Source organism: Triturus cristatus, chromosome 11 (genome assembly GCF_964204655.1).
Source record: "Triturus cristatus chromosome 11, aTriCri1.1, whole genome shotgun sequence".
In the NCBI taxonomy this organism is placed as follows: Eukaryota; Metazoa; Chordata; class Amphibia; order Caudata; family Salamandridae; genus Triturus; species Triturus cristatus.
Genome location: NC_140594.1, coordinates 1014723357 through 1014741506, shown reverse-complemented (window position 1 = coordinate 1014741506; position 18150 = coordinate 1014723357). Strand labels below are relative to the sequence as shown.

Below are 18150 nucleotides of genomic sequence, written 5' to 3'. Positions count from 1 at the left end.
TCAATTCCAACACCAACTTCTCTGTGAAAGGGGGCCCCCAACCCTGGCGGGGCGGCCTCGGAATGCAGGAACGGAGTGTCCTGCTACTTGCATCCAGCAACATAAAAAATTCAACCGAGGCTCGACTTCAGAGACAAAGTGCTTTAATAGTGCAGGGCGGCAGCCAATCACTTACTTCCAGACGCGTTTCAACTGTTCATTCAGTCTTAATCAGTGGAGAGCCTTCTCTGGTAACCAATGGGGATGCAGTACATGGTGTCTCAATCCTCCATTTCCCATGATGCACTGTGGAAGCGAAATGCAAAATTCTTTTCAAGCTGCCAAGCAATTATCTTATATGAATATTTCTGTGCATCGCAGTCTTGTATTACAAATTGATTTGTGCACTCCCAGGGCATCTTTGCTCGTTGTGCTGCCACAGATGAAATGTCATTAAGAAAGCACCCATCTCCAAAGCCAGCTTTAGGAAGTAGAATACTCCCCAAACATGCCTTGCTCGCCTCCATGCGGTAAACTGTATCAGGGAAATCCTTTCTTTTCTGACTTGAAGGCGGGCGGGTCATGCCCCCTAAATTCAATACCAACACCAACTTCTCCGTGAAAGGGGGCCCCCAACCCTGGCAGGGCGGCCTCGGAATGCAGGAACGGAGTGTCCTCCTACTTGCATCCAGCAACAAAAAAAATTCAACCGAGGCTCGACTTCAGAGACAAAGTGCTTTAATAGTGCAGGGCGGCAGCCAATCAATTACTTCCAGACGCGTTTCAACTGTTCATTCAGTCTTAATCATTGGAGAGCCTTCTCTGGTAACCAATGGGGATGCAGTACCTGGTGTCTTAATCCTCCATTTCCCAGGATGCACTGTGGAAGCGAAATGCAAAATTCTTTCCAAGCTGCCAAGCAATTATCTTATATGAATATTTCTGTGCATCGCAGTCTTGATTTACAAATTGATTTGTGCACTCACAGGGCATCTTTGCTCGTTGTGCTGCCACAGATGAAATGTCATTAAGAAAGCACCCGTATCCAAAGCCAGCTTTAGGAAGTAGAATACTCCCCAAGCATCCCTTGCTCGCCTCCATGCGGTAAACTGTATCAGGGAAATCCTTTCTTTCCCAACTTGAAGGCGGGCGGGTCATGCCCCCTAAATTAAATTCCAACACCAACTTCTCCGTGAAAGGGGGCTCCCAACCCTGGCAGGGCGGCCTCGGAATGCAGGAACGGAGTGTCCTGCTACTTGCATCCAGCAACATAAAAAATTCAACCGAGGCTCGACTTCAGTGACAAAGTGCTTTCATGGTGCAGGGCGGCAGCCAATCAATTACTTCAAGACGCGTTTCAACTGTTCATTCAGTCTTAATCATTGGAGAGCCTTCTCTGGTAACCAATGGGGATGCACTACCTGGTGTCTCAATCCTCCATTTCCCAGGATGCACTGTGGAAGCGAAATGCAAAATTCTTTTCAAGCTGCCAAGCAATTATCTTATATGAATATTTCTCTGCATTGCAGTCTTGTATTACAAATTGATTTGTGCACTCACAGGGCATCTTTGCTCGTTGTGCTGCCACAGATGAAATGTCATTAAGAAAGCACCCATCTCCAAAGCCAGCTTTAGGAAGTAGAATACTCCCCAAACATGCCTTGCTCGCCTCCATGCGGTAAACTGTATCAGGGAAATCCTTTGTTTTCCGACTTGAAGGCGGGCGGGTCATGCCCCCTCAATTCAATTCCAACACCAACTTCTCTGTGAAAGGGGGTCCCCAACCCTGGCAGGGCGGCCTCGGAATGCAGGAACGGAGTGTCCTGCTACTTGCATCCAGCAACATAAAAAATTCAACCGAGGCTCGACTTCAGAGACAAAGTGCTTTAATGGTGCAGGGCGGCAGCCAGTCAATTACTTCCAGATGCGTTTCAACTGTTCATTCAGTCTTAATCATTGGAGAGCCTGCTCTGGTAACCAATGGGGATGCAGTACCTGGTGTCTCAATCCTCCATTTCCCAGGATGCACTGTGGAAGCGAAATGCAAAATTCTTTTCAAGCTACCAAGCAATTATCTTATATGAATATTTCTGTGCATCACAGTCTTGTATTACAAATTGATTTGTGCACTCACAGGGAATCTTTGCTCGCTGTGCTGCCACAGATGAAATGTCATTAAGAAAGCACCCGTCTCCAAAGCCAGCTTTAGGAAGTAGAATACTCCCCAAGCATCCCTTGCTCGCCTCCATGCGGTAAACTGTATCAGGGAAATCCTTTCTTTCCCGACTTGAAGGCGGGTGGGTCATGCCCCCTAAATTAAATTCCAACACCAACTTCTCCGTGAAAGGGGGCCCCCAACCCTGGCGGGGCGGCCTCGGAATGCAGGAACGGAGTGTCCTGTTACTTGCACCCATATATAATAAAATAATAATATTGCACCCGTCTCCAAAGCCAGCTTTAGGAAGTAGAATACTCCCCAAGTATCCCTTGCTCGCCTCCATGCGGTAAACTGTATCAGGGAAATCCTTTATTTTCCGACTTGAAGGCGGGCGTGTCATGCCCCCTAAATTCAATTCCAACACCAACGTCTCCGTGAAAGGGGTCCCCCAACCTTGGCAGGGCGGCCTCGGAATGCAAGAATGGAGTGTCCTGCTACTTGCACCCATATATAATAAAATAATACATATTAAATATGTTACATAATAAAATTAATTGAAAAAAAGAAAGTAGACTTAATATAAATTAAAAAATATATAAAAAATAGACATGATTTAAAATAAGTTAAACACACATACATAGTAATTCATACATATTTACTCTAAAACAATTAAAAAACTATTAATTTTAATTTATTTTATAATTTTAAAATTAGAGATGATGTACAATATATATATATATGTGTGTGTGTGTGTGTACCAATAACATAAAATCTAATAAAAAATATTATTCTATTATAAATTAAAGCATGAAACTATTTACAAATCTTCAAACTTACATTTTCCACTCCTGTGTGTGCAACAGTAAAGAAAGTGTTGGATAGCAGAGGGGCCAAAATTACTATTCCCACAGTAACAGTATGGAAAGTGTTGGATAGCGGAGGAGTAGAAATGACTATTCCCACTCCGGTGAGTGCAACAGTAGGAAAAGTGTTGGATAGCAGAGGGGTAGAAATGACTATGCCCACTCCGGTGAGTGCAACAGTAGGAAAATTGTTGGATAGCTGAGGGGTAAAAATTTATATTCCCACTCCAGTGAGTGTAACAGTAGGGAAAGTGTTGGATAGCGGAGGGGGAAGAATTAATATTCCCACTCCAGCGAGTGCAACAGTAGGGAAAGTGTTGGATAGTGGCGGGATCAAATTTACTATTCCCACTCCAATAATTGTAAATGTAGGGAAAGATTTGGATAGCGGACGGGTAAAAATTGCTAATCCCTCGCCGGTGAGTGCAGCAGCAGGAAAAGTGTTGGATTGCAGAGGAGTAACTAATAATATTCTCACTCCAATCATTTCAAAATTAAAAACAAACACAATTTTAACAGAAATATTTAATAATAATGAAAAGAAATATAATTAAAATACAAATATATTTAATATTAACATTTAAATAACAAACATATCATAATGTTAAATACACATGACAAATACTTACAAATAACATATTAAATAAAATACAAAATTATTTTCAAACAAATAAATATGTTTAATTAGAAATTATTTAGAAAGAAAAACATTAATTATTACATACATTTACTTTTATTATTTCCTACACTAGAACACCACACAATTCACAAACCACATCTAAAAAATGTTTTTATTTACTTCCTTAACTAACATAATTAATTACTAATTAAAGAAATATTTTTAAGTGAAACTCATAAAAATTATTTAACTTCCCACACATTACCCCTATAATCCCCACAACCCACAGCTAAAATTAAACTGTAAAAAAAATAATTGCACAATGAAAACTTATTTTCAATTAAAAAACGAATAGTATTTAACAACGAATTATAAAGTAAAATTAATGTACTCCCTACACTGTACCCCTATAACAATAAAACGCACACACAAAAAATATGAAAAAAATACCCTAATTAAATATAAATGAATTAATTAATATTAATGATCAACTAATTTTTAATTAATTAAACATAAATTATTTCCATCCTTTATCCCTATAAACCCAACAACACACACACATAAAATTAATTAACCAAACTCCATATTTAATTTTCAATTAATTAATTAATATTAATTACCAACGAATTATTAATTAATTAAACATAAATTACTTCCCACCATTTACCCCATAAACCCCACAACCCACACGTAAAAAACACACAATTAGCATAATTAATTATCAGTTGATTAGTAAATATAAATTAAACATAAATTATTTCCCACCCTTCACCACTAAAAAAAACCCCAACCTGCACCTAAAATTAATTACACAAAGTACATAATTATTTTCAATCAATTAATTAATATTAATTGGGGACTAATTATTAATTAAAAATAAATTACGTCCCACCCTTTACCCCATAAACCCCCAACACACACCTAAAACAAATCACACAATTACCATAATTTATTATCAATTAATTCATTAATATTATTTATCAACCAATTAATAATTAATTACAAATAAATTACTTCCCACAGTTAAAAACTATAAAATATAAATTAAATAAATAAAAAAACAATCATTAATTTATTATAATTAAATTACTTCCCACCCAATCCCTCTATAAACCCACAACCCGCTATGGAACTAAAAAATGCAATATGTAATTAAAATAAAATTCATAATTACTAAAAGGTTAACATATATTAAAAAACATAAACAATGCCCGTAGGAAAAAACATACATCACATACATTTAAAATATAAACTAAAATACAAAACACTAATTTAAAAAATCGATATTTTAAACATCTATATTTTGGCAAACAATATTAATGACTTCTATATTTTTACAAATTATGTTTCTTACCTTAATTTCAATATTCTTGACCACGATATTCTTGCTGTCGACATTTCTAAATCACGATATTTTCAACTCGATATTAGTGTAAGTCGACAATTCCAACTCGATATTCTATCTGTCAATATTTGTGTAAGTCGATATTTCCAACTCTATATTCTATCTCAACACTGCATACAGTTACAAACCACAGCGCTTTCCTAGCCTTTGGAGCGACCTGTAGCCAGAGTGTTGAAGTACGCTCGAGCTCATAGGTGAGCAGAAGTTCAGGCATTTGGGAAAGGGGTGGCAGTATTCATTCTGCTTTACGTAACCCAAGATACGCATGTGTTTAAATAAACTGGATGCAGTACAGCTGCAGCATGGGATGCAGCAGGGGAAAGTGACTGTGTAACTCGCTGGACACTGATGCGCAATTGGTGAATGCGAGGGAACATTGACTTGGCTAATGGGAAGTGCATGGCGAATATGATTTATCTGGCACCTCCAAATGACTTTGCTATTTAACAGTGAGTTCTAAACAAGCACCCAGATCTACCATTGTTTTAACAAATTAAGGGTATGTGTTTTCTCAACAGTTCACTTCCCGCTTCCCATGTCTGCGACTGTTGTTTACCATCGAGGACATCAATATTGTTACCGGTATATGGATTTTGATTGCCATTGCACCGCATGTTGTTGATTAAATACTTGCCCTTCCACTGGTGATGTTCTTTTAGGGTGGATGTACATAGGAACTGTGCATTATCTAACGGGGGTTGCAATTTTGACATTATGCATCAGCATTGTTCTGTTATTTTGCACCTTGTGGTCTAATGAGGGGATCCGACACTTGTCTATAGTATTTTACTGGAGGTCCCCGATCTTCATCATCGCCATTGGGCTTGGTACTGAATTTAATGTATATGCTAAATGTTATGCTATTTAAATTTAGCAATGGGGCTTCCTGATAAATCAAATGGAGGGTACAGGGCAGAAACATCTAAAGCAATCTTCTAAGTCCATTAATCACGTAGTAGCAATGTGGTATAAGTAGTGCAGTGAATATGCTGTCCGGCATGTTGAAAAAGACCAGTTTTGCTGCCGAAATGCGTTCAGTATGGCAACCTGTATTTAAATAAAGACGTGCATTGGGATGTCTGCGCTGTGTTGGTCCTGTTTTCTATTGTGGAACAGGTTGTTGAGGGGAAGAAAAAAAAAAAAAAAATATACATATATATATACACACACACATACATATATATATATATATACCTATATATAGATATAGATATAGTTATATATATAGATAGATATAGATATAGTTATAGATATATATGTATACATATATACATATGCTTTCTGTCAATTTTCTCAACTAGCCACCAGTTTGTATACATAAAAAACATAATCACCCTAACAATTGTATATTAAGGGAAAGCAAACAATGATTGCCTTTTAATATTGCCTTTTGACGCCTTTCTGCACCTTGCTAGTCAACTGTGTTTTTGTGCTTTTCCTGCCACCCCCTTCTTGCTGATAAGAGCAAGTCTGTTGATCATGTATTTGTCCGACCTACTTAGGCAATCAATACATTTAATGCAAACTTTCAACACATCCGTTTTTAAGAAGGTGGCCAGCAGTGCCTGTACTGGGAGAGAGCCAGCCGGTGCCGCTCAGTCACACTTCACTATATGCGATGGGGATGTAGTGTACACATGCTTGTCAAGCATTGGAACCTGATCTCAGCAGCGCCTGGGAAACTAGTGGAAAATATGGATGACAGGAAGACCTAGAAAAGCGCAGTCATTCTATTATAAGATGCAGTTATAAAAGGAAGGGTCCCCAAAGGAAGGAAATGGAAACAAATATCTCATGGAAAGTAAATACACATGCACACACGTGCCCGGGCTGCATTCCTGCAACATGAAACTACAGTAAGTTAACTTTACTCAGAACAGCTGTTCCAGCTATTATATATGTTGATCTTACAAAGGGCTGAGGAACACTAACATCTTTAAAGGGCACAATGTGCCCGCAGTGAACTGTGGCTGAATCTCTCGCAGGGCTGCTTGAAAGAATTTAGCGCCTTCCTCCCACCCAGAGTGTGCCACAAGGCGCTGAGGCGTCATCCCTGTCTTGGTCTCCAGCAGTGAAGCTCTTCTGGGTTGAAGCTCACTTATGGCTGATAACAAAAAGGCTGCAAATATCATCCCATCATTTTTATGCCATGGAATATGCTTGACTTCACCTTGAGCTTTTTCACCCAGTATAAATCTACCTTCTGTATGGTTCTGAGATTTCCTGATTGAAATGAGGGATTTTGTTTGAAATCAGATTAACAGCTCCAAATTCTGCACATTTTTAAAAAATCTGACTAGTCTTCCGTTTGCAGATTTATTCAGTAATTGCTTGTGAAGTGGGCATGGGGAACTTTCTTTGGTGTGTTTTATTATCTCAAAACACTGGGGCAGATTTACAAGGAACTGATGAATCTGCATAGATGCGCCAGTTTCCTTACGCCAGTGTCAAATGTCCTTGCGCCACCCTGGATGCACTGCATTTACAATACAGTGCTCCATGGCGCCAGGATTAAAAGATGCGTCCGAAATACGGACGCATCTGTTGCCACAAAAGTGACGCATTGCTGGAGTTGCTCATGCAAGTGACGCAACTCCCGCAATGTGCTGCAACAGATAGGTTAGTCCCATACAAAAAGCTGTGCATCATTCCTTACGCCTGGTCTGGGCATACGTAGGGATTTTGACGCAGTGAAGGCGAAGAGTGACGCAGTGAAATGTTGTAAATTTCACTGACTCAGTGCTACATGGCTTTTTGCGTGGGAACGCCCACCCTGCATACATTATACCTGACGCAGGTATAGTGTGGTGCGGTGCTTTACAATGTGGCGCATCTCCCTAGATGCGTCACATTGTAAATTGGCAGCATTGTTTGCACCGCCGTTGCATCAAAAAAAGTGACGCAGGGTGGCAGAACTAGATCGCTGCATGATAGCAGAGAAAGAAGTCTATAAAATGCGAGGCTGCCCTAAGAAATAGGATCGAAAATGGAAACACTGGAATTCCTATAGGGGCGAGATCTGTACATCACCTACAGAAGATATGGCAATGCACAGAAGAACAGAACAATGAAGCCCTTGTTGAATGTAATAAGTGACAATTACATGTTAAAGCACTGTATTCTCGAACTGATATGTACTTGATCTGCACTGATGACTCTGTGATTTGATTTAATAAAAAGTTTCATAAAAAAAAAAAAAGTGATGCAATGGGGCTCTGATTTCTAGGATTACGTGAAATGTTTGAGCCATATCAGGGCAATTCTGATCTTTTTGTAATACGGGTGTAATAATACTTCTATTCTCAGTTTCAAAGGATCGCAGTCAACATTCATTGAATCTATCTGCTATGGGTTGGCAATTGCAGTTCTTATTAAATGCTCATCAGACTTCTAAAAAGAACCAGTAAGTTGTGCAATGAATCAAATATTTTCACAAAGCTTTTTTCAAACTGAAAAATATATTTCAATTTCTACAACAACAAAGAAACTTACCCATATTTTGCAAAGTTTGCCCAGTATGTCATTATTGTTCTGGTGAGAAGTTCCTCATCCCTTGTGTAATTGAGTCTTCGAACAGTAGGCAGTCCAAACACAAATTCAATCTCATATCCGTGCATTACACCCATCCATTTTGGCCAGGCTAGTTTGGAGGATTGGTGGTCAAAAAAATACAAAAATGCGGTACTCCCGGATGCTGTATACTTTTTAGTGAATTCCAAAACTGGACATATAAAATTATAGTCCCCCACAATGTCATCGAGGGCATCCCGATTCTTCACAGGGTTGTGTTCATCCTCATAATCTGTGTATTGAAAAATGACAGACTCAACGGCAAGTGCACTTGCTTTGGGAAGCGAGAAGTTGACAATGTCATGGAATTCTTTTTGGTTTATCAGACTTGTGTTATCTTTGCTGAAGCCAGGGGCCCGGTATACAAGAAAATATGTCCCTTCATCCTTGTTGACGCCAGTCAAGATCTGTGTCTTTTTTGCCTGTCCCGTTTCTAACAGTATGGCGGGCATGTCCGTGAGAAAATCTCCATCGACTGTTGGAGGGAATGTGATTTCAATGATTGAGGTATGGGTTAAAACAGAAAATGTCTTTTCAACTATTTCATGTGCTTCTTTATTTCTGAGACAAGCAATTGTCTCTGGCTCATTGCTGTGAGCACAGCCAAGTAAATTAGCTAAGGTCAATGTCCTATTTAGGGCCTCTATGTTGGAAATGGCGGCCCAAGGTGCGGTTGCAGCTCCGCTTTGCATTATAGCCCTTGTGAAAAATTGATGACTTTTTAGAGAAAGAACATGAAAGCTGACAGAACCTGCACCCGCACTTTCTCCAAAAAGAGTAACACTTTTAGGGTTTCCACCAAATGCTGCTATGTTCTCCTGTATCCACTGAAGAGCTAATCTTTGGTCAAATAATCCTACATTTCCAGGTGCTTCGGCATTTCCTGGAAAAGACAGAAAACCAAGGGCACCTAGTCTGTAGTTCACAGACACTACAATAACACGTTCAATACGTGCCAAGTACCTTCCATCATAGAGTTCTAAAGAGGCGGTCCCAGTCTCAAAACCACCACCATAAAACCATACCATGACACTTGCATTTTTAGGTTTGGGTGAAGGTATCCATATATTTAAGTACAGGCAGTCTTCACTTATTAGAGTGTTTGGATTCCACATCTCGGATCCAGGAAATCCTGGAAAAGTTTGATCAACGTACTGATAGCACGAGTAGCCATATGCTGTAGCATTCCAAATGTGAGACCACGGCTGCCGGGGTTCGGGTTTACGAAATCTTAGGTGCCCCATTGGTGGTTCTCCATATGGAATCCCTAAGAAGGCGGTTATTGGCTTCGACAAAACAGAAATAGACATGCCTTTGATTTTTCCATTCTTGGTGGATACTATCAATTCGTCATCTTCGGGCTGAATCAGTGCACTTACAGAAACCATGTATATTAAAGCCAGGAAAATAGTGCAGCTAATGCTCAGACTTTTCTCACCGCAGTCCATTGCTTTCACTAAAATATAAAGAACAAAAAATTAAAAATGTATTTTTTTACTGTCTTTAAAGTACTCTTTTTTTATTACTGTTTTACAGTTTGAAAATTAGAAACCAGTTAGAAATGATTTATTCAATGACAAGATTATATATTACTTTAATACAGGTGTGCCTGTAACCAACCTCCCATAAAGCTTAGACACCTTTGCTTTTTCTATCATTGAATACAGTTAAATGTGTATGGTGCTCAAGTGAGGCAAACCATACTCAAACAGTAATGTATTGTAGAGGATCAAAAGGGTGTCAGCCACTGTCCTAATATTGATCATTAGTAATATGTGGTCAATAAAATGTTGCAAGTCAACTTAATTAATTTATTTGTAACTAAACTGAATTACTACACATGCATTTACCCAAGCCTTTGGGTAGGATGTGTACGATTGAATTCAAGAATCAACAAACATACCACAATTACAACCATTAATTCCCTGATCATAAGTGCAGACTAAAAGGGACTCACGTCTGAGCATACCCTGCCAACTGGGGTGGCAGAGTGGGCTAAAGAACGGTGATGGATTAAACCCAGATCAGTTGACTGGGGGTGAGTGCTTGCTATGTTCAAGACTCCGTCCATCATTTCCTTTGGTTTTTGCTTTGTTCGCCATAAGTTGGCAGGGTATGCTCAGATGTGAGTCCCTTGCTCACTTTGCCACTGGATTCAAGCAAGCCTGGCTGAAGACGGCTGAAATGCCAGAAACCGGTCCCAGGAAGCTTGTTTCCGGTCCAGGGAAGAAATGGCTTGGCAGTTCGGGCTGGACTGTTCCCATGAGGCACAGGGTCAGACTGATTTGCATATGGCCATGTCTGAACTGGGGTGGCAGAGTGGGCTAAAGAACGGTGATGAATTAAACCCAGATCAGTTGACTGGGGGTGAGTGCTTGCAATGTTCAACACTCCGTCCATCATTTCCTTTGGTTTTGCTGTGCAGGTGGTCTGCATCATAATTTTTTCCATTGCGGCTAGTGCTGCAGCCCGAAAAGGGCTGCAGCACAAGCCACAAAGGAAAACATATGTTTACAAACATCCATGCATGGTGAGCAAGGCACCGTGTGGTGCCTGGCACATGGGGCATGCACGTTTGTGGGTGCACTACAGGTGCCCCCCGGGCCAATAGTGGAGGCACATGGGCAATGGGCCCCGTATAGGGACCCCCAAAGTCCTTTTCCGGCTCCCTTTTCATGGCAGTCAGACAGCCATGAAAAGGCAGTCGGAATGGCCCATCGCAATCCCTACGGCGGGGGCTGAGCAGGCACTGTCATACTGTAGGGTATTATGTTCCCACCAACAGTCAGACGGGCTCCTTGAGCCCATTGGAAGCGTTGGCCAGTACCTCTGCCCGCTGCCTCCGACCACCGGTCGGACCACGGCACCAGATGTCGGACAGACCGCCACCAACAGGCCGCCGGTGGTGGTCTGTCTGACATCATAATCTGACCCTAAGTTGTACTTCAGGTTAGTGCGTGCTCCAGGGAAGGGGTGGTTCACATGTATAAATTGGTACATGCTCACAAACTAGTAAACTTGTGGACATTCACCACCAATGTACAAGAGCTGTTGCCCCATGTAAACACAACATCTTACTCCTGTCAAGGAGAGTATTTCCAATTTGGGAAGGGGAGACACATTCCTATAATAATGTAGATATAAGATGATGGTTTTTCTACTGAAATAAATGTTTTTCCTGTGGCAATCCAAAAAAGGTTCTTTTTGTTTCAATTACTTATGTAGAATTGTTTTACCTGGTGGTGTTTCTGCACATGTAAGTATTCAGTATTTACTTCTGGAAAAAACAACAGTCATGGTTGACAATGAAAGTTGGGCATTTGCTCCAAAGTAAGTGTAATTACTTGGCTACAAATGGCCAACATTTTGTTGGTCATTTTTGTGATTCAGGCCCACCAATGTTATTTCCACACTCATGCATTTAATTCGGATTATTATTTTCAACTTTTAATCATAAATTAGGTATGACACTGTGTGACTGTAATAATAACTAGGCTATCACATTAATAATGTATTCAATCTACAGTAACACATTTATAAATTTTCCCCTAAAATGTGCAAGCCTGAAGCTTAATTATTTGGCTGTACATCATCATTATCATATTTTTTTGATAAACAAATTTTTATTGATTTGACAGAAAGCACCAACCATACATCAAGACACCATAATAGCACAGGAATATATGCAACATTCTCGTTAACCCATTTTACAGGGAAGGAGGAACACACAGCGATATACGATCAAACACTCCATGTGAGACTACATCATTCCCCCAACCAATTTCCCCAGACCCTTCGGGTATTTCTTGGGAGCCCCACGTGCTTCGTAAATGTTTTTTTCCTGTGTGGCGCACCAGTCAATCCCGGCTCGCAATTTCCCAATGCTTGGGGGGTCGGGGCACTTCCAGAAAGCCGCTATATCCCGTTTAGCCACCACCATTGCCGTAGTAAAAAACTGTTTCTCATTTCTAGACCCATCCAGACCATCTGTGATGCCCAGAATTGTGTGTTTTGGGTCATGTGGGATCTCCCACCCTAGTATATCGGTAAGTTCCTCTTCAGTGTCCCCCCAGAACCGCGTCAAGCGTGGGCAGACCCATACCATATGAAAGAAGTTGGCAGGCTCATGGCCACATCGAGCGCATGCGAGGGTCGGGCAAAGTCCTCCACGATGTAGGCGCTTAGGGGTCAGGTAGGCTGCATGTAGGTAGTAAAGCTGTACCATGCACAATTTGGCGGTGACTGTCCTGGGGGACATTAGGGCATCACGCCAATCCTCCTCCTCCAGAGTGCCCACCCAGTCCTCCCAATGGGCACGTAACCAACCAATCTAGAGATGTTGGGGTGTTATTGATTAATGATCGGTAGATTCGAGAAATGCCCCCCTCCCCAGGTCCCCAAACATAATCTGTGCCTCAGGTGGGCTGTGGTCAGGAAGCCGTGTGCCCGTCATGAGGTGTACATGAAGAGCATGACGCAACTGCAGGTACCGGTAAAACTGCGACTGGTGCAGGGAGTGCCTGGTTTGAAGGTCCTCGAAGGAACGCATGTGGTCGCTTACCCATACGTCACCCAATTGTGAAATCCCTATATGATCCCAGGCTCGGAAACCCCACAGCCCATTGACCTCCCTGAGCCAGTTACCCTGCCACAGGGGTATGCATTGGGTCAGTGTATGCCTCCACTTATTGTGTCGCAAAGCAGCTCGCCAGGCCAGCAGTGTGGAGCGCGTCACCTCCGTCAATCGGGACGGAATAGGTTCCCCGTATAGCATCGACTGACCTCTGGGCAAACTCAACTCACTCAATTCCAGCCTGTACGCCGGATCAGACCAGGCCCCATTGAACCAGTCGTGTATGGATAGCAGACATGTGGCTAAGTAATATAGATATAGGTGAGTCATTCCCAGGCCCAAGTCGAAGGTCGGGATCGTACAGACACTCAGAGCTAGGCGGGCCCTCCCTTCAGCCCAGAGGAGCTTAGAAGCCATGCTATCTAGGTCGCGAAACCAGGCCCTCGGGAAGCTGAGGGGGGTATTCTGAAGAACATAAATGAACCTGGTAAGAATCATCATTTTGAATAGAGCGACTCTCCCCATGGGATTGAGGGGCAGCGCTTGCCACTTCTGAAGGTCTGCCTTGGCCTTCTTCACCAGGGGAGTAAAACTGAGGGCCTAGCTAAGTTCGGGGAGTAGAGTCACCCATATACCCAGGTATTTGAATGATTGGCGGCGGAGCGGTATGCTGGACTGCCAATCAAAACACTCCCGAGACATGTGGAGAGGGACCAGGACCGTCTTGTCGGGGTTCAGCCGGAGGCTAGAAGCCTGCTCAAAGGAGTGCAGGATGCGGAGGCAATGTTGGCCTGACTGTGCGGGGTCCGCTAAGTCATCATTATTATATCAAGTGTAAGATCAGTGCTGTCTCACTTTTACACACCCAGATATAAACATTAAACAGCAGCCAGAAAATATTTATAATATCATTGTCCTATGGATGTTAAAGGACCACAGAATTAACACAGCTAACCTGCAGTTTGTCAGAACATCACTTTATGCACTCTGAAATTACGGTGACTAATTCTTGGAACAAAATATAAATTAAAAAAAACTTACCTCTGAGTGTTAACCACACATTGCCCTTTGCACTACTACAGTGCTACACTATCCATTTGACAGAGATGGAGTTAGGTGACATTTTTGTAGAGGGCATCCGTAGGACCATAGAAAGTAATCTCTAGAAATATAGATGACATAGATATTTTTTGTGAACCCTGGATTGGGGAATCTATTAACTTATTTTGAATTAATCTGTGAATCATTTCTCTTCCTTCCCCACACCTGAATGGGATAGCAACATTCTGGCATCTCACTTCGCAAAAGAGGATGAATTGTGTTAAGCACATGTTTTCTATGCAAGTGTATTAAAAACAATACAAACTAAATATATAACTATATACATAACATTCTGTAGCTTACGTTTATTCAAAGAACAACCGAAGAAATATTTGTGAATGCACTGCCCTTCTGTATATTAAAAAAATGGTATACTAAATCCTTTTTGCGATATTCTGGGTCAATATTGCTGGGTACAATACTTAATAAAGAATAACATGCATATATGTGTCGGTGTTGCAACTTTTCTGTTGTTTGCATCAGCCTAGCCATGGCTGGTCCCTGCTTTAGCATCAGCCACAGCTCAAGCATGGCTGCATCCATCTCTCCAGCCAGGCAAGGCTGCAGTAGACAGACATGAACCTGCACAGAAAAGTCTTGCTGGCTGATTAATGCTGGACTCAATCCAGGTGGCAATGTGAGGAGAGACATGGGCTGGCCCTGGCCTCCTGGGTGCTTTTGAGGACTGATGCTGTATTCACACCTATCAAGCGTGAGAGACTCAGAAACTAACCTCTTACCCGCTATAACAGAAGGGGTAAGAACACATTAAAATGCACCAACTGCTTGTGCATTTGACATGTGGGGCACTAGAATCTGCACCGGAGCCTGATTAACGCTTACTTATTAATTGCTGGGGAACAAGCTCAACAACAGCCCAATTGGTGGAAACAGCATTAGGGGGATCAGCGGGTGGGGAGCCACAAGAGAGGATCGTAACCACGACCACTACCCAGTTGTACAGAATTTACCATTGTAGTGTATGGTACATTTGTGAGAATAATAAGTACTTAATTTGGGATGTATGATGTAACAACGCGAGACTTTACAACGCGTGCAGTTACATCGCGGTTTTTACAATGAACGCGATATAACCACGCGATGCCATTACAACGCAAGTCTTTACATCGACTTGCGCTAGATGGCGTGCTAACATTAGAAAAGCGAAATTTACTATTCCAACTCCAGTCCACTTAACAGTAGGGAAGGTGTTGGGATAGTAAACTACACTATTTGTAATGTTAGCACGCCATCTAGCGCAAGTCGATGTAAAGACTTGCGTTGTAATGGCATCGCGTGGTTACATCGCGTTAGTTGTAAAAGTTTTGTTGTAATGGTAGTGCGTTGTAAAAGTTTCGTTGTAAAGGTTGTTTACCCTTAATTTGTTTCTGAAAGAATTAACACTGGATATTGAAGCTATTGTGTTTGGCAAGAAAATTGTGGATCGTATAGACATCTGGCTAGTAACACCAAACCCATTAGGTGACTGTCTCTAAGACAAAAACATTTCCTATCTGACATAGGATACTCTTGTCACCTAGAAGAATACATTTGATTCATAAATACTTTTTGTAAAAATGTGTTTATTCATATTTTAGTGATTGCATAAAACAGTTACCTCTGAAAGATAAATGAACACCTAATATCCGTCACATTAAGCAACACTTACACAAAACGAACCTTAAGGCCAGAGGAATGCCATAACCCATCCTTTCCATATTGGGAGTATGCTCTCTTATGCACAGAGCAGTTTCATTCCCAAGTCCCTCAAAATGTTTGAACAAGTTCTCCTGGGAGTCATAAGAGATTTAAGTGAACAGTAAAAAAAACTGCAGCACAGTACTCAACAAGCTTCAGAGAACACAAGGAGGTCTTAACCATATTTCTTCACCCCCTCCTCTTGGATAAATATTAACACATTGTTGCACAAAGTGACCCCAGCCTTGGAGAAATAGAACAAATGACCATGCACCAGGAGACAAAGTAGTCTTTTACAACTGTATCACGCATTTAACCCTTACAGGGCATAAACAGCTGGGTAAACTGTTTACGCTGTGGAGTCCGATGTACTGGATTATCTGTGGACAATTTATATACCTCAACATATTGATTGATTCAGGAGCATCAGTCAATCAGAAACCTTCAGATAAGGATGTCAGTATAGCCTAAGTGGGACAATTCTGTAAACAACATGAAGGGGAGAAGCAGTACAAAATGGTACTTAGATGAAAAGGTATGGGTGGGATACTTTCTAGTTTCTCTGTTTTTCAATAATAATTTAGAAATCTTGACGTACTTTGATCTATTTGTTTAATGAAAATCTTGTGCCTGGAATGGCAAAATCCCTTTATGATGCTTTAGCTTTGCATAAGCAGGACCCGTCTGAATCGTACGCTTCAAGGATTTTCTAAAAAATTTCAAAAATCCTTACTTTTTAGTTCAACATGGATGGCATCTGAACTAATCCTATAATTATAAACACTGCTTGAAACATAGAAATAAGATAGGTGCAGTTTAGAGTGTTTTTGCTGTTATAAATGTGATCTATGAAAAGGAGCAACTTTTCACCTAGAGAAAGGTACCTATACCAACCTGGACTTTGCATAAGGAATTCTGCACTCTAAGCTCATGAGCATGTGTTCTTGACTCATACAGCCTTTGTTCTGTTGAAACAAAGCTATACTTTTCTCAAACGCTGTAATGACAGTCAAACAATGTCTCTGTATTTGCTTTTATGTTTTCATAATTAATTAGTTAATGCTGTATCATTCTAAAGCTCCAATATTGTACTTACAAATGTTGAAATCCTTTTGTTATTTTTTGGTCTGTTATACATTGCATTGTAGCTAATTCTATGCCTAAAACATGGGTAATGGCAAAAGGCTGTGTCACTGGTCTAGATGGCAGTTTAGCTAATCCTATGCTTCAAATGCAGTAGGAAAAATAATAATTTAAAGAGTGCAAAGTTACTATGTTATTAACTAGTCTTTTGAATGCCCTCTGTGAGACGACGTAACTTGCTGCCAAGAAAAACAGACTGCCCAGGATTGTCTAATCTGGGTTTGCATAATTTATGTGGCATTTTGTTGTCAGTCTGTTGTTTTGACTTACATAGTTTTCCCCCCTTTTGATTGGAAACTTTCCCTGACAAGCTCTAATGAGAGTGAAAAACTAGTATCAGGGGGGTTCCTTGTACTTATTCCAGGTTTGTTTGGGTAGTACCATACCAATCTAAACCCATAATCCTGTTCCCCGGACTGGTAAAATGCCTTTGTCATTTTTCAGCCCAGCATGGATAACACCCTCGCTAATGCTGTGCTTAAAGACTTTGGTTGAAAATGGCAGAAGGCTTTGTCACTTTCCTAGCTGTGCATGGATGGCATTTAAGATAATCCTATGAATAAATCCGCTGCTAGAAAAACAGACGATTGAGGTGGACAGATTTAGAGTACTGTTGGTATTGAACATGAACTCTGTGAAGTAAAGGATCACTATTGCTATTAAAGCCATAAATATGCATGTGTGTGTGTGGTGGTGGTGGTGTGTGTGTGTGCGCACGTGTGTGCACACGTGTGTGCGTGTGTGTGGGCACGCCTTATAAATTACGTTAGTATGAAAACCAATGTAGACAGGGAACCATGAAATACAAAACATATTTAACGGTTTCCTGTGAAACATGGATTTCATCATTTTAATGAGAGCCCTCAAACAACTCTCCAGATTTTTTATCATTGTCAGAGCTGTTTGGAGTATCTGGCATTGAGGGCCAAATTATTTCTAAAGTTTAGCAAAATTATGTGGCAAAAATTCAAATTATGCGGCGCATTTTCTTGAAGTGTCATTTTCAGTTCAAGACAACACTTTTGGCAAAATCTTACAATT

The 18150-nt window shown here is 40.9% G+C and overlaps 1 protein-coding gene across 2 annotated transcripts in view; it reads right to left on the bottom strand.

Annotated features, from left to right (window-relative positions):
- Positions 1-18150, bottom strand: part of BCHE (butyrylcholinesterase) — a 267109-nt gene that overhangs the window by 234344 nt on the left and 14615 nt on the right. For both annotated transcript variants that reach the window (XR_014970818.1, XM_085635189.1), the window contains exon 2: positions 8517-10050. Coding sequence is in view for 1 of the 2 variants with exons in the window: in XM_085635189.1 (XP_085491315.1) it covers positions 8517-10042 (1526 nt within the window). In the remaining variant the exon portion in view is untranslated. The remainder of the gene's footprint in view (positions 1-8516; positions 10051-18150) is intronic.